The sequence below is a fragment of the Pteronotus mesoamericanus genome, unplaced genomic scaffold (assembly GCF_021234165.1).
Source record: "Pteronotus mesoamericanus isolate MK-2021 breed Mesoamerican mustached bat unplaced genomic scaffold, CSHL_Meso_final contig_101, whole genome shotgun sequence".
NCBI classification, from domain to species: domain Eukaryota; kingdom Metazoa; phylum Chordata; class Mammalia; order Chiroptera; family Mormoopidae; genus Pteronotus; species Pteronotus mesoamericanus.
Window position 1 is genome coordinate 8,727,370 of NW_026555001.1, and position 27,168 is coordinate 8,754,537.

Genomic DNA, 27,168 nt, shown 5'->3' on the forward strand with positions numbered 1-27,168 from the left:
TATATATACTTGGTAGTCTTTTTACATTTAACTATTTTAATTCTGTTTTCTAATTTTTTTATTCTAAGAATTTTAATTTTTTAAAAATTAAAACTAATGTTTTATAAATTAATTTGGAAAATCGTGTTATTCAACTACTGAAAATGATATGATTTATAAAGAATAATAATTATATTTGAATTTCACTTCATTTTGGACCTTGTGAGTATAAAGTATATTAATGGAGTATAGGTTAGATAAAAGCCTTTCTTAATCACTTTTCCTAATCATTTTTCTGATATTGAGCTTTGATATTGAAATTTTTAAAAGATTTCTTGGGTGGAGATCTGTATTAGCTGGTGTCAGATGAGGCTAAAAGTTTGGTAGGAGAAATAGTCTGAATTTCCTGGCCTTGTTTTGCTTTGCTTTGGATCCTTCTCTCTGCGAAATTAGTTGACCTGGTGAATATGCTCGATGTAGAGTGAGTTGATTTGTTAAGGGCTCTAGAAAAGAATTGACAAACTATGATACTATATCTGATTCTAGTTGCTTTTTAGTTGATGTAGTGTGGTCTAGCTGTATTCTTTTTATTGTTAAGAAAGATGGTGAATTACCTAAAAATATTACTTGTTTTCTGTTTTAGCTTTTTGGCAGATTTCTATATTCAGTCATAGACAGTAGTGTCTTTTCTTCACATTCAGTTTTTAAGCTAGAGACTATAATCAGGAACTTAATATTTCTCAGTTGCCATTTTACTTCTTTGGAGAGAACTTGAAATACTGTGTTTACTGTTCTGGAGAAAGGTAGAAAGATATGGTTACTTCTCCATGGGTGTTTTGTCCCAGTGTTACTCTAGTCTTTTTAAAGAAATACAACCCAGACGTTGTTTGAATATTTACATTTGCCGAACACTTTGCTAAGGTGCTTCCCATGGATGATCTCATTGAATCCTCACAACAACCCTACAAAATAGACATTATTACTGCAATTTCCTAAGTGAGTTATTGAAAGCTCAGTAGAGGCGTTAGGTCACAAAAGCAGTGTGCATTGGAGTGAGGATGTGCAGAGCTATGCAGAGGTTGGTGCAATGAACCCTCGACACCGCGCACTTTCCAATACCGAGTTACGCAGGTCTGTTGTGAATGGGCTCAGAGATCTTAGCTTATTTTTTTGTGCTCTTTCAGATTTTTATAGATTAAAAAAAAAAATCTTCTGTATCTTATTTACACTCTGTTGCTCCTGGTTTAGTCTGAGAAACGTTTCTAGAGAATGGCTGATTTTGAGACTTCAGTGCAGACTCAAGCCTGGGAGGAAATGGTCTTGAGACCATTACGAGTGTCCTCAGGGCCTGGCAAGTGATGGAAGCCCTGTGCTTAGTGAGCCCTGTCCCCGTCTTTGCCCTGTCACTTTGCCCTGGCACTTGGTCAGTGGAGAGGGGACCAATAAAGTGAATGCCGTACTGCTTAATCATTTTCCTGCTTGCAAATGGGTGTAGATGAACAACGCCCTTATGAGAAGGGCATTTGATAGAGCTGTTAACTCCATAAAGATATGGGAGCGGGGCTTGGGGAAGGATGGATAGATAACAAAATAATTTTAGGCTCACAGTATCTTTACCGGCTCTTCACTTTGAATGTGACTGTTTGGATTCTTTACCTCAAATTTGGGGATGGCAGATTAACTGGAGGCAGGATTAGGTTTTCAGACACACTTAATACTGCAGTTGCTTACATTAATTAAGCTGTAACAGATCTGCATTGAATGTCCCTTAGTTCATGGAGCATTCCTAACCCGAGACTCAGGTCTGTTAGTGCTGTGACACATTTGTGGTACTTTCCTCCATCTCCCCCCTCCCGCCCCTTTCCTCTCCCTCTCCCTCCTTATAAAATTTAAGCGTAGAGAAAGTCTTCCCTCTGGCCCAGTTAAGTACCATAAGCACCTAATAACACTGCATCTGTTCCCAAGGTTGTAAATGTAGTCTTTCTAAATGAGGTGAAGGTTACTAAAAAGTAAATTTAATCTGTCTCTGAGGTTTTATCTTTTTAAGTTTCATGTTGCCTTCCAAAGGGTATATTGTTTTTGGAATTTATAGGGCCGTTGTAAAGCAGGAGCTATTGTGCGCTCTTCAGGCCCTTTTCCTGTTTCTCTCTCGCTGCCTGGTCTCTCCCATCCTTGAGCCTCCTAATTCATTGATCTTCGACTTGCTACTCTTTGTTATCTGAGGGGTTTTATGTTTCTTAGTCCCGCTATTGTTTTACAAACGATGCCAGTGCAGTTTATTTATCTTAGTTTATTAACCTCATGCTGACTTCCTAGAGCAGGTCCTTCAGTGGTCTTTTTCACAAGTCTGTTGTTTACATATTTGACAAATAACTTTATATCTTGTCATGTCATCTTCTGTTCACCCTCAGATTATTTTTGCCTTTTAGCTGTTTAAAAAAAAAAAATCTCTCCTGCAAAACGGCAAGAGGCCTTATGATACGGTGATCTCGGGCTCTAAGACTCATGGGCTCTGGCCTCGGAGCGTCCCAGCTCTGGCTTGGCGCGCACTGCCAGGTGCCTGCCCTGACCCGGTCCCTGTGCCAGTTGCTGGGGTGGGGAGAGAATGAGGCCTACCTAGTCTTTCTCCCTTCTCAAAATGAACTCACTTCTCACTCAAAAATGAAGCCTTTGGAGTAGATATCTGACTGTCCTCGGGCCGTGCAGTTCTGTCACTCCAGAGCGCTTCCGTGCGACCTCTTAGTCCTGCACTGCTATGTGTGTGTGCAGGCGTGTGTGCTTTTGATCTGTCTTCATAAAAAATAATGTCTCTGGGTTGAATCAGTTCATAGATTCATAGAATTTACAAATAAGGCCTTTAATGGTGATACCATTTCAATCAGCTGTTTTACAGGTGAGGAGACAGGCCTCGGGAGGGTCGGGGCTGTTGTCCTGTCACACAGATAGTGGCAGAGCTGGGAGAGAAACCAGATCTCTGATTTCTAGTTTGACAGTTTTCTGTCCAACTTGACTGTTGAAAAATTTTTTGATTCCAAACATGTTTGACTAAGGTGTGATTCCTGGTTGCATATAAAAATGTGGAAGTATGTTGTTGGCATGGGCAGCGATTGCTGAGGAATTTTGCAGTTTAAGCTGGTGGCTATTGGTCCGATGCCGCCTGCGCGCCGAGGATGGGAGTGCAAAAGAAGCAGAGGCATCATTTCTCTCCTTGCAGATTTCGAGAATTGAATTGAATTGAATAAAGAAATGATCTAACTAATATAATTTTCCTTGTTCTTTCTCTACTTTTTTTTTTTTTTTTTAGATTTTGTGGCTCATCTCACTTTGAAAAAATACCGTGATTGTCTTTTCTTTTACCACTATCAACACATATGGATCTTTACTTCCGTGCCAGGCCTGGGGGCTAAGGACACAAAGCGATCCCAGCCTCCGGAGCGGGCTGCCTGTGGGCTGGGGACCTGCTGACAAACCATTCACTTCACTTCATGCAGTGCTTCTCACCCAGGCCAGTTTGCTCCCCACCAGACCGTGTCTGGAAATGTTTGTCATTGTCAAAGTCACAGCTGGGTGGGGTGGGGGACAGTGCCACTGGCGTCCTGCTGAGTAGAGGCTAGAGATGCCATTTAACACCTTGTAGTGCATGGGCCTGCGCCCACAACAAGGAATGATATATTTACCCAAAATGTCAGTGGTGTCGAGGTGGAGGAACGAAGGTATAGTGTTGCTGTACTGAAAACGACAGCTGTGTTTTTAGTGCTTTTTCTGCCTGGCACTGTCCTGTGGTAGGTGTGTGTATATTGCTATTGCCCTAGTTCGGCTTAGGGGTCTGGAAAGGCTGGACTGAGTCCTGAGGACAGGAAGTGTATGGGCAATTTCCTGGAGATGACAGTTAGGGACATGTGGGGAACTGCGGGCTATTCATTATGACTAGAACTGGAGGGACAAAGCTAGAAGGAGAAAGAGGAAGTAAGTCAAAGAGAGGCTGTGCAAGTAGCAAACTGGAACCAGAAAATGGATGGCTTCGGATGCCACACTGTAGCATTTGGTCTTTATTTAAAGGCTGTAGGAAACCAAAAAGAGGTTTTAAGTGGCTTGTTAGATGTTCAGATTTGTCTTTGGGAAGGGTAGCTTCAGTGTTTCAAAGAGAACTAATTGGAGGGAGACCGTTAGGAATAAGGAGTTGATTTGGAGGCTGCGGCGGTCGTTCAGGTAAGAAATGAGCCAAGGGAATGTCAGTAGGGATGAGAAAGTAGTTGCAGTTCAGAGAAATAAGGAGCTTGACTGGCTCGCCACTGGGGGAGGGAGGGATTGGGTCAGGTCACTGATTTTTGACTTGGTAAGTGTTAGAGAGACACACACATACCCTTCCTCCCAAGGGAGCTAGGCAGGTCCCATCAACCTCACTGTGTCCTGCCTCAGGGTGCCATCTTGCGGGGCTGGCTGGCCTTTCCGTCAGCGCTGGATGTGGCCCCCGATGGTGCAAAGGTTAAGCCTCTCATCTCAGCACACACACAGATGGAGAGAAGACAGCGCTGCTGCGATACCAACTCACCGGAAGGTGGGGAGAATGGAAGCGCCCAGTAGCTGCTGTTTCACATCCTGCTGGAGAACACAGGACCCCTGTGCACTGGCCACAGAGCGAACTCCCTGGTCGGCCAGTTTGGCTGCTTGGGGTCTTATTGTCTGAGAGAATCTCCTTTGTACATTGTCCCTTGTAGCTCATCTGGGAGGCTGTGTAATTCATGTTTCAGCTCAGCTGTTGCCTCCTCAGGGAACTTGCCTTTGACCTCCTGGTACAAAGTAGACATCCAGTTTTTAATTGCCCTGTTGTAGCTATCCGCAGGACATCCATCACGTGCAGTTTTCTACTTCATTTACTTGTACTTTTTCTGCCCCTCCTATACTGCGATGTCAGCTCCTGAGGGTGGGAGGGGTCTTGGCTGACGTGTTTACTTTGAATCCTTAATACCTGCAATAATAACTGGTTAAATACATTTTTTGAAAGAATTGACTTAAATGAATGAGAGGTATAAAATGCTGAAGGAGGATCCGGTTTCTTATTTTTGTTTGACTTTTGGTAGGGAGAGGAGGATGAATTTAGTTTCGGATATGAATTTTAGGAATATTTAGGTACAGGTGTCCAATAAGACATTAAATATAAAAGAATAAAGACAGTAAAGACAGCTGATGTTTACTGAGCCTTTCCGATGTGTCATGCTCTGTTCTTAGCCTTTTACTGATCTAAGCAAAGTGGAACTGCAGATTGTTGGAGGCAAAAGTTGAAACTATCGAGTGGGAACATTCAGAGAGTGTCCATGAGAAAAAAATAGGGGCAAAACCCTGGGGACACCAGGGTCTAAGAGATAAGCACAGAAAGAGGCTCCTCTCAGAAGAAGTAACCAGAGACACGGCGGTCGAGATTCTGAGAGCGTGTGGTGTCCAGGAATCGAGGAACAAGTTTGTGCAAGGAGGAGAGCTCGCTGGCTGTCTCGCTGTCTCAGATCGGAAAAGTGCCTGTGGACTTCAGCATCAAAGAAATGACACCTGAGAGCTGTTCCAGGAAACCCTGGGGAAAGGAGATGAGGTCAGGGGTTCAAGAATTTACAGATGCCTCAGGGAAAGAGCCAGCAGGAAGGGAGGGTTTGAAAAGATTGTGAGGGCAGAAAATTGTTACTGCGTGATTCCTGGGGAGGTTGGGAGTTGATGGCAACTGGAGCTTTGTTTCCTTGTATTTCGCGCAAGCCTGCTGATGTTCTTGTCTGTTTTTTTCCCCAGTGGAACAGGAGGCAGGAGAGCCTTACCGGCTGCCACGTTACAGTGCTGGCCTGGTCGGGACGCGGTGAGGCCCAGTTGGCCACAGCTACTGACTCAGCTACTGTCAGTCACGAGGCTAGAGGTTCCTTTCCTTGACTTCTTTTGCTAGGATCAGTTGTTAGTTTTGTATTTTTCCAAGTTACTGTGGCTTCACTTGATTGCACTTTCATTTATTTCCACTAAGTCTGGAGTTACGGTTGCATGGAAGTCATTTTTCAGAAATAGTCAAGCTACCAGGAGTTGAAATGGCTCAGCAATATCAATACGTGTACATTTAGTAAGGAAACCTAAATTATATATATATAGCTTAGAAATTTAAGAATTTGTATCCACCTTATATTTTCTTCAGAAATAGAAATTAGGTTTCCAACTGGCAAAGTAAAAAAATATAGTGTTTCTATGAAGTGCTTGCTATTCAAATATAAAGTATACTTTAGTTTCTTGATAAATGGATTCTAAAATTTTTTGTATTGCTTGAGGTTTTCTGAATTTATATCTGGTTTTAATGTGCCCATAGATAATGGAATCAGATAATATGAAAATTAAGTATTTTTCTCTTTGCTGCTTTTGGAAAGAAATACCTTTAATAGAATTTTAAAAATGAGTTAATGTTTATTTGAAAAGAGTTTCCCATAATTTTTATTTTAGATCCTGGAGACCAAGATAAGTCATCCCTTTTGATAATCTGTTTTAAAAAAAGTGAACAAATTATATGATAGCATGTGAAAGATCTAAACAGTTATCTGTAGGTTTTATTTGTAAAACAAGCCAATTATGTCTAAGGTAATAGTTACGCTGTCAGCAAAATGAAGCATGTTCAGTTGAGGTACCTTGACCAGCCATTTGATTCTTGCTTAAAACACAGGGAAGGACGGGACGGGAGGGGCGAGAAGGATGATTTGGAGAAACATAGTTGTATGAGCTCCCATAAGATAGTAAATGTGGGTCGAGGGACCTCATAATATCCCTGAGGATGTGGCTAACGCAGATCCACTTAGCTCCTTCCAAAACTAAACCTTTTGGTGTTTCTCAACTTTTTGTTGTCAGGGCTTCTTTACAGTCTTAAAATTCATCAAAGACCCAAAAGAGCTTTTGTTTTTATAGGTTATATTTTGTATACATAGGTTATATTGGTGATATATTATATATATCAATATTTACTGTATCAGAAATTAAAGCTGATAAAAGTTTAACATATGTATTAATTCATTTAAAAATACCAATAAGAAATTCACTAATGCTTACGTAAGTAATATTTTTATGAAAAATAACTTTCAGAAAATCCAGAGAGCAAAAGTGGCTTTGCTGTGCCTTTCTGTCAGTCTCATTAATATCTGGCTTAATTGAATTGAGCTGGATTTTCAAATCTGCTTCTGCATCCAGTTATTTGGAATGTTTCATTCCAGGTCATTAGAATCAGTGAGAAAAGCAAATTATGTCTTAGTACTTCTAGGAAAATAATTTAGATTCAGGGACCCCTGAAAGTGTTTCTGGAACCTCGTGGGCGGGGGTCCCTGGACCACACTTTGAGAACCACTAGGCTAAACTGTACATTTCTTCAGGGCGGACACCATTGCTTGTTTGCCTTTTTTCTGTTCCTGGGAGCCTTGTGAAATATTCTTTATCTACACACCTCAAATGTGTTTCCAGAGTCAACTTTCCCCTCTAAAATTCCAGGGAATGGAACCGTCGGGTGAATCAGATACTGCCTTTCCTCTCAGTTAGTCATGGTGTAAGAATGCATGTCAGTCCTTTGACTCAGCTGCCATTGAAGTGCCAGGGGACCCTTTTCGCTGTGTCTGATGACATGGTAGAATGGATACAAATCAAGATAAGACGTTGGGAAAGAAATATTCCCTTTTCAGTACAATGAATTCTAGGAAGTCTTGGAGGTTGCTGGGAGAAAGAAGCTAGAATTGTTTTCCAGAAACAGAGCGAACAAGTCTTTGCAGAAGAGGCAGGCCTGGCAGGCGCGTGGGACCCACTGTACTCTGCCGGTTCGCATTTGCTGCACTGAGGCAGTGATGGTGGCCTGAAGCGTGAGTGAGAAGTGACCATCAGCTCTCCAATTCATTCGCCGAATGCTGAGTTAATGCTCTCTAGACTTACGATAGAAAGGTGCAAACTCAGGCTGCAAATATGCATACTGTTGATAGTAGGTTTTCAGACTTTGGTTAAAAATGTAGGTAAATGATATCAAAAGGTATCTTAAAAAAAGGTGTGGTAAATTTTGCATAAAACAGATACATGTTCAACTTACAATGTTTATATTGGAGCAAATTATCAGCTACGTTAGGAAAACTTCATGAATATAGTGGCATAAAAGCAGTTGCTTTTGCATTTGACTTGCAAAGAAATGGAAGCAAAAACATTTTAAAAACAGCATGGATTTGTCTGCTTTATCTGAATGAATAGTGGCATTTTCTAACTGCTTGCCTCTTGGGCACATAAGCCATGAAGTTACATTCTTACTAATAGTCTTTGAACTTCTTTTCCTGTCCTTTCTTCCGGGCCGTATATTGCTGCCTTTAGCGCTTCAGCATGGAAGGGATCTCAAATGTCATTCAGAATGGCCTCCGCCACACCTTTGGAAATTCAGGTGGAGAGAAACAGGTGCTCGGTTATCCTTATTTTCCTCATTCTCTGCTTTTTCATTTCCTATGTAAGTGAAGGTCCCGAAAGCTGACTAATTTACTAAGACTGTTGCTTAAAAGAGACATGAAAGTTCATTATATTTATAGTCTGGGTCATATATAGAATTTTCCTTTAGGGAAAAAGCATTTTTCAAATTGGATAATAGACTAAATGCATTCGTAGTACACGTAGAGCTCCATTTTTCACTTTACCTTTAAACAAATAGATATTAACAAAATACAATTAATTGCATGTATAGAATATATAATTGTGAAAAAATAACGATAGAGTATGCTACTCTAATTCTAAAAGTATAAGAAACAAGATGTCATTTTTGGGAAAGGAAGCCAGATGTTGATATCTTTTAGATTAGCATTCTAGGTCAAAAATATCTATGGAGTTTATCTTACCTCCTTTTAAATGATATTCATGTGTTTTCAAGGTATATCATAAAGTCAGCCAGCTCACTTGTCTATCAAATAAGGCATGAAGCATTATTTAATACAAAAATCATACATGGATATGAGTACAGCAATTTGCTTGTTATTAACAATTTTGTATTATGATTTCAACAAACATGGGAAACACATCCACATCAAGTTTGCTTAAAATTACTTTTTGCAGTTTGAAATTTTCATCCCCAATACAAAGCTCTTCAATTTAGCCCTTAAGTAAAGGTTCAGAAGGTGTGCAGAATGCAGCTTGTGGGCAGTTTATCAAAAGAAGGCATTTGAGCTAGGGTTTTTACTGAAGATAGTTTTTATTACTTAAGGGAAATAATCAATATTAAATAATCCTTCACTCTGGCATTTGCAGCTTATAAAGGGGTTCCATGCAGGGATGGTTGAGGTGTTTTTTAATTTTGGTGTTTCTCACCTCTCTCAAACCCACAAGATGGCAAAATAACTTCCAAACTGACCCAAGACATGGGAGTGGGGCTGGGAGGCTTGAAAGTGTAGCCAGGCAGCATGGATGCCAAGGACGGCTTCCTGGTCCTGCTCCAGGCCGTCTGTGACACATGCCGTCAGTGAAGCCCTAGGCGGGCAGTTGGACAGTAGACTAAATGCATCCTTAATGCTTGTTGTATATACCTTTTCCCGCTTTTTGGGTATTCTTCACAAGAAACATACTCGGTTGTACAACGGGGCATAACTTTGGAGAGGTCTACACCAAAAAGAGGGTGGAAAACTGAGTTTCTTAAAGATTGAACAATTCACTTTTTCTACTTTTCTGAACTAGGGATCCAGTTATTGTTAAGTGAGTCTCTCGTTTTTTGACGGAGTGGGATAGAATCAGAGGATTAGGCTTTGAGCCGCGGTGTAGGGCAGGGGCTGAGGAGGTACCACGGAAAACGGGGGTCTCTAGATGAGCATTTGCAGACTGCACTGAGCTAGGAATTTTTGGTGGAGTGGCCAGAGCAGGAGAATCTGGACAATAATTTTTAGATTGTGCTTTTATGGGACACAGTTATAGGACATAACCCTGGTACCTGAGAGCCATTGCACTAGTAAACTGGGCAGTTTGTCTTAATTTCAGACATGAATTTTCATGATTCATTTCCCTTTAGGCCATTCTCGCTTTCACTTTTCTCTTTTCCTTTAATATCTTTAAACATTTATAACTACTCATACAATTATTTAAAACAATAATAATAAAAAAATAATGATAGTAATACACCGCTTAATTATTTGGGTAAATGTGTTTTATTTTAGTATCTGGAAGTATGTAATACGTGTTTTTAAAGTTGTCAAATTATTCACGTGACCATTTTGTTCAACCAGAAAAAAAATGGTCTGGAACAGAAGTATTTGACTGTTGGGAATTATTTTGTTATACAAAGCTGTTACAACTATGTTTTTAGTTAAAATTACTGTTTTAAAAATGTGTTGAAAAATATGCAAAGAGAATGTTAGATAAGACTTCACTTTAAAAATGAACAAATTGACAAATCATCCTAAGATTTCACTCCTTTGAAATTTTTAGTAACTGAAAGGTGAAAAAGTGACTATTTAGGTTGACAGTGGACTTGGATGAAGCAGGGAAGAGGGGGGTAAAAAAAAAAAAAAGCACTCTAGCTGAGGCACCTGTGTTTGTTACTGAAGTCTCTCAGGTTTCATGTTATCAAGTAGACCTCTAGTAACTAATTTTTGCAGATCAGGTAATTCAGATTTAAGTGACACTTTTTTTTTAACTTGGCAGTACTTGACAACAGTTATTCCTTATGAGAAAAAAAATGGACCACCATCTGTTGAAGATCTTCAAATATTAACAAAAAGTGAGTAAAGACAACATTAAACTGTTACCTTTAGCTGATTCTAAATACTGATTTTAGTTGCCTGACTATGCTGTTGTTTTGTTTTGTTGATTTAGGAAAGTAAATGATGGGTCTCATTTTTTATTCTTTTGAGAAGGAAACTAAATGGTTATGACATCTAACACAACACTAAATCTAGACTGGATTTATGGTTTTTTAAAAAATTTTTTTAATTTTATGGCTTTTAAAATATGTACAAGCACTTTTGGAGAAAAAATGTAACTTGATTCTCCATTACCTTTTTGCATGTTTAAGAACATTCCCGTTTATCAATAAATAAGGTGCTTCATGGGTCTTATGTAAATACGACTGTTAACGCTGAATAGGAAAGATTTGGAAGTATGGAGCGTGTGCGCTCTCTCTCTGTTTTTAATGCATGTAGAACTCTAGGAAATAGCTATTATAGGTAAACCATAAATTGTTAGTGATATTTTAAGAACATTCATTCAGCAAACATTTGATGAAGACCTACTCTGTACCAGGTCATGTTCTGGGTACTTGGGAAACGTTAGCGAATATAGCAGACAAAAATACTTTAAGTCCAACAATACGTGATAGAGACTTAACTATACATGACATTGAGTGTCTCTCTGAGGAGAGGCATAAATGAGCCTTGAATTCTGGTTCTGCTCCTGTTGCATACAGAGATATCCTTGGAAGTCACCCTCTCTTGGTCTCAGTAAAAAATGAGGCTAAAAATAATTGCTCCACTTACCTCAGAGTAAATAAGTTAATGTACAGGGTGGGGCAAAAGTGGGCTTACAGTTCCTTGGTATAGAAAATATGATAATTAATAAATAATAATAATAGAAGAATAAACTGTTTTTACATACAACTGTAAACCTTCTTTTCCTCACTGTATATGTTTCAGCCTTGTTTTTCCTGAAGGGGTTGAATTTGCCAACTTACTCGATTCTTTCTGGTTGTAAATATTTGTGACACTGAAGGGGCAGTATCACATGACGGATACTAATGATGCTGTCGGCCGGTACTTAGGAAATGAAGCGCGTGGCGACGGGGTGCGGGGGACACGAGGCAGGAAGCGAGCGTCTGTGTTGCCAGCCGCCTGCCTGCTGACCTGAAGCTTTTATTCATTCCTTTGGAGACTAATACTTTAAAGGCATTTAATACTTAAATATGGATAAATCAAGTGATGCCAGCCAGTCTGAAATAAAGAATTAAGAGATTAACTGGGTGGCCAGCCCTCTAATTTTCATGAGGAACTTAAATTATGAGTGTCCGAGATCACACAGGGGAATGGTTAATTACAGGGCTGGGCCTCTTAGTGCCCAATCTACGGTGCTGTTAATGATGCTGGCTTTTGGTATGTGATTTTATGTAGAATTGAAAACAAATCTAAAATACGGTTGGAAGCAGAAATCCTGGACATGGCAGCCCTCTAAGGTGGGAACATAAATAGTGCCTGAACACCAGGATGTACAGAGAGGCCTCGCCTTCTCAGATCAAGGACAAACATTTACTTGGTCAAACCAAAGTCATCGTAATTCCCATATCAGAATGTTCTTAGGCAGATTCTTAGATGGTATCTTCATAGTCGAACGCCGCTTGGAATCTTTGGGTGAGCGAATGTGTATAGAGTGTGCCAGTGAATGTCCAAGTTAATACAGCTATGAGGACAGGATCGTTGTGAAGACAGTAGATGGAAGGATGACCTTCACTTTGAAAATCAAAAAGTGGTCACGTCCTGAGCACTTGGTGGAGAACCTGAGCCTCTGTTCGCACCACCTGTGGATGGAATTCCCGTGGAGAGACAGTGTTTGTGGGGATGTGGCTGATTAAAGCCATTGGAGGTGCAATCATAACAGTAATAAGAATTAGAATAATGGTCATGTTAATAATTACAGATAATGCTTAGGTAGCATATTATATGTTACATAGTCTCAGTCCTTCATGTCTGAATTAGTAACTGAATACTCACAGCAGGCCTTTGAGGCAGGTCTGATGGCCATTCTCATTTTACGGACGAGGACCTTGGTGCCCTGAGTGATTAAGTCACTTGCTAGGAAGCAGCAGAGTGGGGTTTAAACCCCGGAAGGCTGACTTGACATTTCTGCTGTGTAGTACTGTCATGTGTCTGGGGAAAAGTAGCGGGGCATTTTCCCCGGGATGCTCTGGAGAAAATTTGAGTTGCCAATCACGACAAAAGTATGGTATTTATTTGTAGGATTATCTGTACCTGTGTGGTCGTTCCCCGCCCCCCCCCCCCTTGGCTTAGAGAGAAAATCACCAGACTCCCTTTAGACAAGGCTAAGTCACCCTGGCTCCTCAGTAGTTGGAGGTGGCGGCGGCGGCGGCCCCCACCCGGGTGCTGCTCCATGAACATCTGGTCTTCATTTTGATCTTTTAAAATGTCCAAGAAGGCTGGCAGGTATGCTGCTTGGAGAGAGTAGCTGACGACTCCTGTATGTAGGAGTTCCTGCAGCCTGTGATGTTTGCAGCCCTGAGGTTCCCCTGCGCCCCGCAGCTCACAGACACGCACACTACGGCTCGCCCCGCGCTCCAGCGTTGACGAAAAGGAGGCTCTGTGTGAATGACCAGGCTTCTCTTTCCTGCCTCCACTCTTCATTCAACTGGGGAAGTAACTCTCAGGGAACCAGAATAGCCTTACCTGAATGAGGACTTATTCAACTAAAATACAGAGTCGAGCATAAAATAATAATTGGCATGGGTTGATTATACCATAGTTACTTAAGATTAAGGCTACAGTGATTGAAATTAAGTGATATTTTTGACCTGAATTTAGAATTGTTGCCTTTTCCCTCCGTTTTATTTCGCAGTTCTTCGTGCCATGAAAGATGACAGTGAAAAGGTTCCGAGCTTGTTAACCGATTATATACTGAAAGGTGAGTTTTACAATGGCTGTGTGCAACAGCTGGGAAGTTCTGGTTAGTCACTAAGTGCATTGTCTTGCTAATAGATTAAAAATAACTTTCAAATGCACAACCTTTATTAATTTTATGTGCACAGGGTGAGGATGCATGGCTTAATTATGCTACCAATGTTATAAATAATGTTTATGTAAAATTTGACTTCTACTTGAGCTCCTGGGCTGGACGTCATTTCCATGACTAAATTATAAACATGGAGGCAGGGAATGGAGGAAATATTATGGACACAGTGCCATGATGATGCATCTCGGTTGCTGACTTGGCGCGGGGCTGAGAAGGGAGGTCTCTGCTGTCTTGGGGACGATAGGAAGGAAAGGGCAGGCTCGTGAGGCTGCTGGAAGGAGGGGACAGACAAATCAGTTAGGAGTTTCAGAGGGGACAGAAAGTGGACTTGTGTAAGGGGCAGGGAGGGGAGCCGGGAAAAGGAAAAGAAGGGTCTTCCGTGATCCCCGCACAGTGAAAAATGAGCAGCACATCTCAGGAGCAAGATCAGGAGCAGACGGGTGGGCGTGGTAGGGCGGCGGATGACTGAGGCGTTGGTGCGGTTGCCAGCTGTGCTCGGGGAGGAGCACGGTTTGGATGATGAAGAGGGGACTGAGGAATGGAGTTCTAGGCAAAACCAATAATTTTCAATTAAATTATTTTTGGAAAGTAGCAGTGATTCAGGTGGCAGATTTTCAAAGGATCACAAAATGCACCGTGTAGTGTTTGATCCACTTGTTAAGAGCAACCTCTTCTGGTAACTTTTCTTTTTGTGGGGGCGGGGGCGGGGTGAGGGGGCGGTTCTTTCTCCCCTGTCAGTTGTTAGCTGAACAGAAGAAAGGGTGGGATTTCTGAGATGTTCGGTAACTCAGATGGGATGTTTCTTTCTCACGAAGAGGCAGTCTCGCTGGTAGACACCAGGAGCTCAAAGGCAGTAATACATGGGTATCACCTGTAAGAGACTTGATGTGGAGCTGACCAGCCAGGAGTAGTTAACAGAGGGTAGAAAAGACATTGGCTTTTTATTATATTTTGAGTTTTTAAACACTACCTGACATCTTTGTTTGCTTTTGTTGTGCTAGCATTGGTATGAAAGCTGGATTGTTCTGAGGTTTGTTTTTATAGATGTGAAACAGGAATGAGATGAACTTATGTAAGGAACGTCAATTTTTAATTATCGTGGGTCCCCAGGGCCTTGCCATGAGGGGCAGAGGGGATGAGCTTCTGAAGTCTTCTCTGTTTTATCATGACTTCAGGGAAGAATTTTATCACGCAGAGAACTGAGCGCTCTGGGGGAAAATGACTTAAAAATTTCCCTCTAAAACCCGGGCTGTAGCTGTGAACCTGCACCCTACGCACCCGGAAGCAGCGCGTCCACCCGTTCCCATGCGCAGGCTGCCGGCTCCCCTGTGAGCCCAGGTCTGCCTGTCCTGGACCTGCTTCTGCTGAGCTGCCTGTGTGCACGTGTTGCGGTTTGGTCGTGCTTTTGCATTGTAAGGACTGGGTGGAAAAGGAGCTAGGGTTCAGACGAGAGTACTAACGCTAGTGCAAGGACATGAAGGGAGGGGAGCGCAGTGCTCAGAGGTGTTCAGGTGCATGGGAAGGTGAGGATGTAGGTGATTTCAACGCAATTTTCCACCCATCCCAGAATCCCTCAACCAGCTGATGCGTCCTCTCCCTCTGGGACCAGGAAAGCATTTGCCTGGGACGCAGTGTTGCTCCAAGGGGAGCTTGCCCTCTTTTTCCTTGGTGGGCTTTCTCTCTGTTGTTTTGACACCAGTAACTGTGGCTTGGCTGCCTAAATTACCACCTTAATTTTAGGGTGCAGGTGAGATGTGAAAGGAGGTAGGAGAGTGGCCTCATTTGGCCTGAGGAAGGTGGGACGGCCTTTCTCCCCGACCTCACCTGCAGTGCCAAAGGCTAGTAGTTAGGGCTGCCAGTGCCGATCCCAGACGGGAAGGAAAAGGTGTGCAGAGACTTGCGCCTTTGAGCAAGGCGCAGGGAGGCTGTTTGCTTTGTTACAAGCCTCACAGTATAGGGCTACAGGCTTCTAAGTGGTACCCTAGGAAACGTGGGCTTCTGGTGTCTCATTTCTGTAGCAGTTCTAACAGGCGTCTTGAGAACTTGTCATTGGTGGGTATCGCTTTTTAGAATCTTTTAATTGCTGCTATAGATCCTTGCATTACTATTTAGTTTTCATTACTTAATGGTGTTTTTATATAGACGTAAGAGATACATAAAATGAATATACATCTTGTGTATGTATATACAAAATATGCAGTTCTGGTGGTTTTCTTTTCCTCCCTCTAGTTCTCTGCCCCACATAGGGCAGCATCACTTCAGTTTACCTTTTGCGGACTACAAGCTCGACTTCCTGCAGCATTCCTCTGAACGCCGGCTACAGCGCCTTCCTGCTACTGGGAACTCAGCACCCTTGAACTTGGGTTTGTGATTCAGTATTAATAGATCATGCCTTCCCTAATTCTTTATATTATGAACCAAGAGAACTATTTTGAAATCTAGGGATGGTTTTTTTGTTAAATGCTAACAATTATGAACACTTCTCCAACTTTGTAGATTAAGGTGTTGTGATACTAATTATGCATGTGCAGTTCTATTTCCCATTAACTGACCGTATGCCCATTTGAGGTATCATGGCTTTCTAGATCTCAGCTGCATCGAAGAACTGGATTAAAGCATTGAGAGATTTATACTATAGCTATTCTCCAGTGATGGCAAAGACCATCGCTGATTTTTGTAAGAGAATGGTCACTAGAAATATCACCTACCAGTATTGTCCAGAGAGACTGCAGTTGAATTTCAGGCTGTTCCCAGAAGCAGCGAAACCAGAATATGTGTTATCTTGGCTTAACAGTTGCGAACAGCGAAACTGTTGGCCATGACTCGTTTTAGAGGTTGTTGCTTGTTTCGCCTTGATTATATTTTAACCATGAAGTTGCCATTTACTTTCAGAATCTTGTGTTTAAGATGTCTGTGTTTTGTTTCATGTGTCTGTGGAGAAGTGTCCTTTAAAAGGAGTTTTTATCCTTAAGGTGCTTACGCAACTGTAAGCCGCAGCGTTGCCCAGTCCCCATTACTGTGTCACCCTGTGGTTTGCAGTCCAGCGCTCAGCCCAGAGCCACACCAGCCAGGGCTCGCCGTGTTACCCCTTCACTCGTGCCTGTGGTTTCCTAAAGTACTAATTCTAGAAACAGCCACCGATGGATACAGCACTAGTCACGAAGCACTTTTGCCATTTCTGATCAAATCCGTGTCCTTTAATAAATGTTGATGCGTAATGTATGCTTGAGAGCTTTATTTTTATTTTCAGAGTTTTGGGAATAGTTCTTAATGATTTTTCTTCCCTTGCAGAGCTAGATGGTTGCCCTCTCACTCTTCCACACACTGTCCGTCATTACAGAGCGTGACTGGCGGAGCCCTGATTAGCCCCGGACAGTAAGGAGCGGGTGTTTCTGGCCCTGTGAGACCCTGGCCTCAGCCGCGGCAGCCCCGCCCTGAGAGGGCCCGGTGGCCGGACAGTCTGCAGAGCTGCCGACAACCTGAAAACAAAAGGATGATTTTTTTTTTTTAATCCCAGGTGTGGAATTTTTTGAAAGTTACATTGTGTGATTTAAGATTCAAAGTGTTTATTTGCTGCCAAGAACCCACTGCAAACCCTCCCCTTACAGCTTTGTTTTTGAAGAAAACAAAACAAACTGTACAACAGTACACTCCAAGTGCCTGCCATAGATCTATTTTATTCTTCAGGAAATTATATTTGTTTTTCTTTTACAAGAGCACAACAGGAACCAAAGTAAAAGAGTAATAGATACAGCACTCAGGATAAATCATATCTTTAAAATAATAAAAAAATTTACACCTTGTCCTATATCCTGTTAGTATTTTCATAATATGGCCATGATTGGAAAAAAAACAACCAAAAAGCAAGCATTTACAATTTTTTTTTGATAAAGACTTTTTATGCCAGGAATGGATTAATTGTTAACAAAATTTTATAATAATCAGGCTGATGTAAATCTATTTTGGTAACATCATATCATTAACAAATTTATTTTGGAAATAGATAAAAATATTGCCCCTTGATAATAAACCTTTTTTTTTCTTTGATGCAAACAGCTAGAACACCTTTTTTCTTTTTCTTTTTTTGATATTCTAAGACAAAGAAAATGGTTAATCTTCAGATTAATAAATTAGGTCATTATAATAATAAATTAATTTTTTTTAAAGTTCAGCAACCTCTGTCCAAGTATTTACAACAATACTTGAAAGTTCCTTTACAAAACAGAACACATTTTCTTTTCACATTAAGCATACTGGGTATCTGTGTCTTTCACAACAAGCATTTTTAAAAGAAAAAAAAATCAATGCACAAATGGGTAATTAGTATAAAAGTGCTAAGAGCTGTTTGAAAAGTTAACACTATAGTATACAGTCAGTTATATCTGAGGCAAACTACAACAAACTTCCAGCTTATTATGGACAATATTCCAGTAGTTGTTTCAAACAGTTGTTTGAAAAAAAAAAAAAAATCCAGGAGTTGATTAGTGATGCACATAAACTGCCATCAGTGTTTCTGGCAGGTGGAGTGAACTGAAAACCAACTAAAAGCAAATACAAATGAGGAAGATTTAATAAAGGAATCCCCCCTCCATAGCAGGTGTGATGCCGACTGCTCAGGCGTGTGCGGACACTCTTTCACACACACACTCTCACACACTTCTTTCTTCCCAACTCAACTGTGGGTAGAATGAGATTTTGTGTTATTCAAAAATTTGTGAGTGATCAAAAGCATTGATATGGAATGCCTGTTTGTCTTTGTTCTGGTTAAAATCTCATAAAAATACATTCAACAGGAAAACATAAATTGTATGTGTATAAATATATATGTTTATATATATTATATACACACGCACACAAATACTTTTGTTTTTTTTGAAGCATAAGATAGTTACATAAATATTCCTATAATTGCTAAAGTTTAAAGAGGCATTTTTTTTTTGAGCTTCAACAAAGGTGCTTGAATAATATACAATTAAAATGAAGTAGTTTCTATTTTGTAGAATCAGTATATAATAAGGAAAAAAAATCCCCAAAGTCTTTTTTTAAAAAAAGTTTCTTCTTAAGCGAGAGCTTCAACGAAAACTATGAACAACCAACAATCTAACAGAACAAAGCAACAACAAACAAGGAAGTATAGCCCCTGGGAATACCTGGCGTCCTTCGCCTCCTCCCTCCTGCCTGCCACGCTGCCGTCAGAAAAGCTCCAGTGCTCACATCAAGAAATGACTTTAGGTCCTGTGTGTTCGCTGACTCTGCTAGGAACTGGCTGATTGGCTTGGAAGAAAACGAAAGCAGCAAAAAGTCTAACTGTATATATCCTTAATAACCCGCTTCAGAGAAATGCCGCCCTCACACTTCTCTTGCTTCCTCACTGCCTACTGCAGTTGTGACTATAGAAAAGAAACTGTGGCTTTAGACCTGGGATGGCTATCGAAAGTTCTGGTGCGCTCGTCTGGTCGTCCTAGGTGGTCGTGGCAGCTGGATCACAAGGCCTTCTCTGTTTCCTGCTCGCTCAGGCCTGAGCTGTGTGCTGCAACCAGTGCAGTGTTCAGAGCAACAGGAAAAGCTATCCCCTGGGCCGCTGAGCCGCTTCTGTTTTACTGGGTGTCTCCCCCGAGCCAAGCTGACCAACCTGTCTTCCCAACACCACCCTCCCACCCATTTCCCCAACCAAACTCACCTGTCCCCGCCCCCAAATATCTCTACAGTTATAGCACAAGCAAATATATCTTAGCAACTTTAAAAACTTTGGTTCTAAGAAAACACTTGGTCAGTTATCTTGAGGAAAAGTGGGAATGCTTGTTCTGCACATCGCTGTAGACAGAGCCCATCCCAGTCAGTCCTTAGCGCTGTACATCAAGTCACAATCCAATCCCATCCACTAAGCAAGTGCACAAATTCTAGTTTACTTTTAAGAGCAGATTTAGTCGCTTCTGTCTCCGAAAACCTCGTCCAACTCGCCTGCCCTCACACCGTCTGGTAGAAGTTGTCTGCCTGTAGGGGGCTCTGTTTTTGCATGCTGTAGAAGCCACTGAATCTCGCGTCTGGCTCAGCGATTCGAAGCATCCTCTGGGCGCTCTCCGCCTGGCCGTGCGCTCCTTTCTTGCAGTCCACAGATACCAGCTGGTTATTTAAGGAAGAAGGCTATTAGAGGAGGAAAAACCGCAAAGCATCAGCCGCTTTGACAAATCACAAATGAACACAAATTTAGTACCTAATGCAAGTGGGATAACAGCTTCCCAGGACACGGATGGACAGACTATGTGGAGCTTGCATCTGCTCTAGGACCAAGGAGTTTTATGAGGGATACTGACAAACTGGGTTTAAAGGTGAAATGTCAATAAATTACGTCCAATGGAGCGGATGAAGGAATTGAGGGGGGAAAAGAGATTGGTGAGGTGAATGAGTATTTTCCAAATTCTTGAAGTGCACACGAGCACTTAGGAGGGCTGGAGAATGAGTGGACGTTACCAGACAAGCAGATTTTAAGACAATTTTGAATCACCCAGGCTGTGTAACAGGTCTGTGTCTAGTTCCCCTGCGCACTTCCTGAGTGGCTCTCTTTCCCCAGCGCTGCACAGTAGCGGCTGCGTCTTGCTCAGTCCTTGCCCTGTATCCTGACCCAGCGCGTGCCGAACACATAGGCTGCGCCCAGTGCTTGTCAAAAGAAAACCAGAGGCAGGCTAAACCATCTGATGGAATTTTACAGGGAAGGGTAATCTAGATGGTACATTGAATAAAATAATTATTCAGGCTGTTTTCCATTCTTAAGGTTGCAGGATTTTTCTTAGGAAAAAACTAAATGCAAAAGGTAGAACCAGGGTTGGGAAGCATCACGATTTATTTCCTTTAATGAAAATGAGTTTTGCTTTTGAAAATACGCAGATTTCACAAGAAATACATACTCTTTCTCCCTTCATATAAAATCTGCCTCTCTACCTTGTCTAGTGTTCCTTTACGCAGTCCCTTCATCTTTCGCTCCCTTCCCCGCCCCTGCTTCCCCTGGACACGTCTCCAGCCCTGTGGACTTCTGCAGGTCCTCACAGTGAGCGCGCGCTCTCCTCGCCTCTCTGTCATCAGCCTCCCTTTATGATTCCTTTTCCCTCCCAATTCTAAGTTGAACACTGAGAAATACCAGGTGACTAGCTTTTAATTTCTTACGTAACTAATGACTTAGGAATCAAGCTACAGATACTTATTTGAAAACTTCAGAGTAAATTTAGGAAGCTGGGTCTGTGGAAGGTCAGGCTTTGTTGACCGATGGATGGTGGGCAATTCATCCAATCAGTGACCCAGCCCTAGGCCCATACTAGCTGTCTGACTGCTTGAGCTTGATGTGCATCTGGGGCTATGAAGAGCAAAGTAAAAATTTCACTGGCTAATATAAAAGATAACAGACAATTTAAGCAAATAATAGGCGTGCAAGCTTTCCTAGTTTGATCATTCCAGACAAGAGACTGAAACTTTCCAGGATGCTACCTTAGTTGGTGTTCGATACCAGCAAAGCAGGGGTATCCACTGTTTCTTCTGATTGATGAACAGGAATGCTACTATGATGGAGAGGCCTATTATGATGGGAACCACAACCGAGGCAATGCTGTCCAGGGAAGAATCTTCGACTGGGTGCCGCCTACTGTTATCTCCATAATCTACCTGGAGGTGACCCATTTCTAGGGGGGGAAAAAAAAATTACAAACATTTAATATCTACACCAGAATTTTTAAGGATTATTTTAATTACATTCCAAAGAGAAATCAGCAACTTGGTTTTATTGCGCAGTATGTTAAGGCTAAAGTATGATCGAATCAGGCTAGTGCTGATTCAAAGAGCTCTTAGGAGAGGGCAGAACTCTCTGGGATGGATATAAACAAGGAACTATTAGTACAAGGAGGTTAAGAATTGGGCAGGGGGATGGTTCTAGCTAGTCAAAAAAAAGTTCTTAGACTTTAAAACGTGACAAATACTGGACGACTAAAAATATTTTAATATTAACTTATGGCTTGTAGCATTTTAAAGCAAAAATATTAGCTCTGCTTCCTTACAAATAGATTAGACACAAGTATATTCTTTGACTTACTAGGGTAATAGCTAAGACTAATTACTAGTGTAATAGTAAAGATTAAGCTGGACTCATGAGCTTGGTCTCTTGGTTGGTATTCTGGTTTACTGAGCTCTGAGCAAAAATGCCTTACTTTCCATAAACTTGTTGAAGGCTCACGAGGCCTATTAGATCATTTCCCTCTCTCAGTTATTAATATACTGCGTAAGGGACAACATTTAATTTTGCTTATATGAATGCCTTTCCTCTGTTCCTTTAATCATCATTCTTGCGATGACTCTTGTAGACAGGGATAACAAGTTAAATACAGTTCAATCAGGAACACACCCTGGAAGTTTCCTTACTTTAGTTTCAAATAAGCCACTGTAGTCACATTGTCTACATGTATCAAAGACCAGGTTAGTGAAAGATATAGGACACATACAATCAAAAGGAGTTGTTCCTAAACTGTTATGGAAACTCAGCTCATGAAGTAGCACCACTTTGTGAGACTCAGAGTATCTGTAGTTTAAAAATCAGGTTTTTATGAATATACTTTTGTATGTGGGGGGACAGGAAGTACAGATGGTAATACTTTATAGAAAGGGAGGAAAAAAAAAAAGGATGTATTTATCGGCGTCAAGAAAAAAGCCAAAGGTAAGAATAACATGGATGAATTCAGGCTTTCAATATACAATGTATAAAAGAATGACTTTTTGGCTTACCATATTCCAAATGACATTGGAAATGGTTTTCAGAATATATGGCACACAAGATGATTTTTAAAAAGTAAATGAAGGAAAATCCTGGTGAAAGGCAAATGAAACTTCAACTAAGGTCTGTTTACAAATTGCAGTCCTGAAGTTCTGTTTGGATGCTAACAGCAGGCCATAAAATTTAGCTTTGAGCTTTCCTAGCAGCCAAAGCATAACATGAAAATAAAGTATCACCAATAAGAGTCACAATGTCTTTAAGATTAAAACCAGTCTGTTGCTTAGGAGAAGCATACATTTCCCTGCTACTGACACAGGAGAAAATTTCTCCTCAGGGTACAGAGATATATTACTATGCAATATACAGACCCTCAAGATACTATAAGTAAGGCTATTCTGACCAAAGCCCAGCATCTGGAACAGTGTGAGCACAGACTAATCACTAATATCTACTGACTGCGTGAATGTAAACATAATGCTTAGTCACCGTTTGATCACAAGGAACACAATTATACGGGGAGCCAAAATGCTTTGTCCAGGAATTTGGCTCTCGGGTTATCTGGCTTGATCTAAGCATAACACTGAGTACCTAGCATAACACCATTAATCTCTTGAGCAATGAACATTGCTTCTTCCAAAAACATATAAAAACTGTATAGCAATGACTTTGAAAATGTCCTGGGAGTAGACAGAAGGCAGTACTGAGTCATGGCTAAGAGCAAGTCTATACTGTTTTGATCAAGAGATCTGCTTTTATAGAGAAGGCACTATTGACAGAAATCCTGCTTTGCTTTACTACTTAACCACTGAGAGACAATAACATCTCTATTATATAAAGCTGGAAGGGCAGAGCAAGAAAAGTAGAAAGCACAGAATAAACCTGTTGAGTGAAAAAATAAACGTGTAATCCAGCTCTCGTGGAGTGAACACTACCCAGAGGTAGGGGGTAATCTAAGGCATTAAATGCTCACAACAGAATCCAAAGGGACAGTCAATATTTTACTGTTAACTCTGCTTACAAAGTTTAATCACACAGATAAGTATGAGTGATGGCTTAGAAATTCCACCCAGGACAAGGGACATATTTTGTTCCATCACCGCTAAGCCTCAGAACATACGGGGCTGGAACTCCAGGGGCCTGCAGATGTAAGCCAACTGGGTTGTTACATGTGTTACAGCCAAGCCTGTCTTCTCTAGACTTGAACTTTAGCATACCATTTAAAAAGTTATCTAAAGGCAGTTTTAAAAATTAAAAAACAAAACAAAGTAGACCCTCCGTTAAGACTAGGGAGATCTCAGCTGACTTTGGCACTTACCTCTGGGGAGATGGACAATGTCATTTTCACTAGGTGTGGGCCACACGGGAACCACGAGGTCAGCCTCTCCATGGTGATTCATCTTCTCGATGGGCACATTGGTTGGTTCCGGCACATACATTTCTGAAAGATGGGGACATTCTTCATAAGAGACGATGGAGGGGCTACTTACTGTTTTTGTTTCCTCAATCCAAATGGATGGTGCATTCCGTTCAACACACTATGTCCTGGGACATGCAAGATCCAGTTTCTGCATTTACATCCTCACTGCTAGAGAGTTACTAGCCTTGCAGGGGTGGGAAACATGTTATTTAAAAAAAAAATTTTTTTTAAATTGTTCATTTACAGTTGTCCCCATTTTTCCTCCATTACTCTCCCCCTGTAACTTTTTTTTTTAAAAGGAGAGGAAAAAAAAGTTTCTTCTTTTCTACCAGAGTCAAATACTCTGGTTTTTCAAGTCAAATGGTGTTGGCTCTATAATTTTGTGCAAGCATTGGACTGGCCGAAATGGAAGGATTTCTTTTACTTTCTACCAGCTAAATACTATACTGCTTTATTAACTGTTGCTCTTGTTGAGTCATTTACCTGTCACAGGATGTGAAGGAGTTCAAGCATCTCCTTCCTCGTATGTATTTCTCAGCCATTTCCCCTACGATCTCTCCCCCTAACTGGGAATAGACTGCAGGCCTCAGAAGCTGCTGACTGACTGAGGTCTTAAATGTCTGCTATGTTACCACTGGAACTGTGTAGATTGGAAACTGATCTTCAGTAAATACATTTTCAATCACAGAGACACTTTGATCAACAACATACAACAACATGAAACAAAACTGTCTGAGAAGCTGGGGGCGGGGTCGCTAGGCTCAGCCCTGGGCCCGCTCTCCACACTCACCCCTTGGGCGATGTCATCCAGTCTCAGGGTTTAAACCACCTATAGCCTACAACTTCCAAACGTACAGATAGATTTCCAGTCTCTCTCCTGAACTTTAGATTAAATGTTCACTGTTTCTCATTTCCACTTAGATGTCTACTGGGGATTTCAAAGTCAAAGTGCTCCAAACAGAACTGATTTTACCCTAGAGGTACAACTCCACGGTTTAGTCTAAAAACAATGCAGTCTTCCTTGGCTTTTCTCCCTCACTAACTCATCTAACATCTAACTCAAATCCTACTGAGTCTACCCTTACAGTACAGTGAGAACTGGACCCCTTCTCCCTACCCTCCACCCCCGCCCTGGTCCAAGCCACCGCCCTTGCGCCTGAATTCCTGGAGGGCCTCTGACTTGGGCTCTCCGCTTCCACTCCTGCCCTCTGCACAGTCTACGCTCAGCCGAGCACCAAGAAATCCTGGGACAAAGGCAACTCACATCCCTTCACTCCTGTGCTCAAAACTCTGGAGGCAGTTTCTATCTCAATAAAATCCTACTATCGGATGTTGAGACTCTGTGTTTTGGCCCCTGGCTGCCTCTTGTTACCCTCCCTGCTCACGGGGGCCTCCACCCAGACCCTCCCCCCCCACCCCACCCCGCCCCGCCGCTTTCCCTGGAAAGTGCTCAGCATGTTCCCACCCGAGGGCGTCTTTCTGCTGAGTCTCTACCTAGAGGGCTCTATTTCTTCCTCACGATTTCTGCCATTCTTCTGGGTTCTAAAACATCATCTTGGCAGTGAGGCATTCTCTGAGCATCCTATGTAAAACAAAACCACCTTCTCTTCTCCCCGGCTCCTCTGTCTTGCTGTGCTATCTCCGCAGCCCGGACCCGCACCCTGTGTGCTATCTAGTTACTGTTGCCTTGTTTGCTGCCCATCTCTCCCTACGAAAATGTGCGCTGTGTGGACTTGCACTCACTGCTGTCTCGCCGGTGCCTACAACACTGCTTGTGCACGGCAGGCACTGAATGAACCTTTGCTGAATAAATAAGGTCAAGTTTCACCATTTATATCATATAGAGAATGTTACTAGGAAAACTGTCATGAAACTTGCAAAACAAAGGTGACATGTACTAGATAAAACAACTCCAATGAGAAATACGTATTTTTCCTTCATTCTTCTCAATGAAAACACTTAAGGACTCCATCCCCCCCGCCCGCCCCCTGCGCACACTGAGTGATAACACATCACAGAAGTGACCCTCTGACTCTCAAGCTACCCCTTCAACAAGGCCGAAGAGGCTCGAACATGAAAAGTATCCCACTGAGGGCTCTGAAAAGGGCTCAGGCTTCTGACCTGGCAGAACACCCCACCCTCCTTAGGGGACAAAGGGACCTTCTGGAAGAGCGCAAATTAGGGCTGGTCTGTACAACACCTAAACAAAAGGCTGGCGTGTGCCGAGCTCGGTGAAACGCTGAGCGTAATGACTCCCATATCACAGCCACAGCCGCACGGTACGGGTGCACTCAGCCGGCTGACTCGTGGCTCGCTGCAGTGCTCGGAGCAGGACCGGACCCTCCAGTGTAATGCTGCTGGGAGACACAGGGATGGAGGAGGGGACGCAGCCGCCCCTGGCTCACTCAGGGCCTCAGTGGGCCCTCTCTTCCGTGGGTGTGGCCTTCGCTGCCGGTGAAGTCTCTGTGTTTCGGGCTCTCTCTGGGCCAAGACCCGAGGCTGCCCTGCCGGGCGCAGGCCCTGCACTGCTGGGACTAGGGGCCCAAGGAAAAGGGGCTGATTTTATCCAGGAGACACAGGTGTGGACTGGGGGAGGATCTGGGCCTGGGAAGAGGTGCAAAGTTCAGCGGAGGGCGAGGCAGAAGGCCCCAGGGAAGGGGGTGTGCCCTGCTGGAGCTGAACTGAAAAGGGCTGAGCCACGCCATATTCTTTAGCTACAGATCTTCCATTTCTGTGCCGATACATACCTTCTATTTCCTCTCATGTCTGACCTTGAACCACTGTCACTAGGCTGGTGCAACACTGCACTAACTCTGCGCTGCTCGGATAGGGCAGGTATTGTTAACGTGCTTGTTATACCCAAGAGACCTCGCTGCCCCTAACGTTTAGAGAACGCAAAATTGGGCCCTCACCTTGCCGGTCCCCCTTCCCCTGCCCCTCCATGTCTTTGGACAGGGAGACTTCAGCTGCCGACACGTTGCTTGGGCCACCTGAACTCCCAGGTGGGGGGAAGAGGCCGAGTCTGCTCTAGGCCCACCTTCCACCAATTCACAGCCTAGTGAAGCGGCAGGACAGCTCAGATACCTGGACACATTGGGCAGCAGCTCCCTTCCACGTTGATGGGCTCGACGCAGGGCAGAGGGGGGCAGCTGACGGTCGAGCAGAGGGTCTGGCCCTGCAGGCAGTAGCAGTGCGTGCAGCTGTCGATGTCCCAGCGCTCCTCGTCCGCGTAGGCCTTCCCGCCGAAGCGGCACACCACCTTCTTGGCGATGGTGTCTTCTGGGGG

The 27,168-nt window shown here is 42.5% G+C and overlaps 2 protein-coding genes across 6 annotated transcripts in view; one reads left to right on the plus strand and one right to left on the minus strand.

Moving 5' to 3' along the window:
- Positions 1-16,914, plus strand: part of FEZ2 (fasciculation and elongation protein zeta 2) — a 38,539-nt gene extending 21,625 nt beyond the window's left edge. The window contains exons 6-9 of one of the 3 annotated variants that reach the window (XM_054567861.1): positions 8,326-8,406; positions 10,627-10,702; positions 13,540-13,605; positions 15,943-16,914. In XM_054567861.1, the coding sequence (XP_054423836.1) occupies positions 8,326-8,406; positions 10,627-10,702; positions 13,540-13,605; positions 15,943-15,959 (240 nt within the window). In that variant the 3' untranslated portion in view covers positions 15,960-16,914. Of the gene's footprint in view, positions 1-3,283; positions 5,636-8,325; positions 8,407-10,626; positions 10,703-13,539; positions 13,606-15,942 lie in introns of those variants that run through there. The other 2 variants (XM_054567865.1, XM_054567871.1) reach the window with 2 other exon arrangements.
- A 311-nt stretch (positions 16,915-17,225) lies between these two features.
- The window catches only part of CRIM1 (cysteine rich transmembrane BMP regulator 1), a 177,722-nt gene continuing 167,779 nt past the window's right edge, over positions 17,226-27,168 (minus strand). Inside the window, exons 14-17 of one of the 3 annotated variants that reach the window (XM_054567849.1) lie at positions 26,967-27,161; positions 23,781-23,903; positions 21,193-21,383; positions 17,226-19,836 (exon numbers count right to left, since the gene is read on the minus strand). In XM_054567849.1, the coding sequence (XP_054423824.1) occupies positions 19,681-19,836; positions 21,193-21,383; positions 23,781-23,903; positions 26,967-27,161 (665 nt within the window). In that variant the 3' untranslated portion in view covers positions 17,226-19,680. Of the gene's footprint in view, positions 19,858-21,192; positions 21,384-23,780; positions 23,904-26,966; positions 27,162-27,168 lie in introns of all 3 variants that reach the window. The other 2 variants (XM_054567844.1, XM_054567854.1) reach the window with 2 other exon arrangements.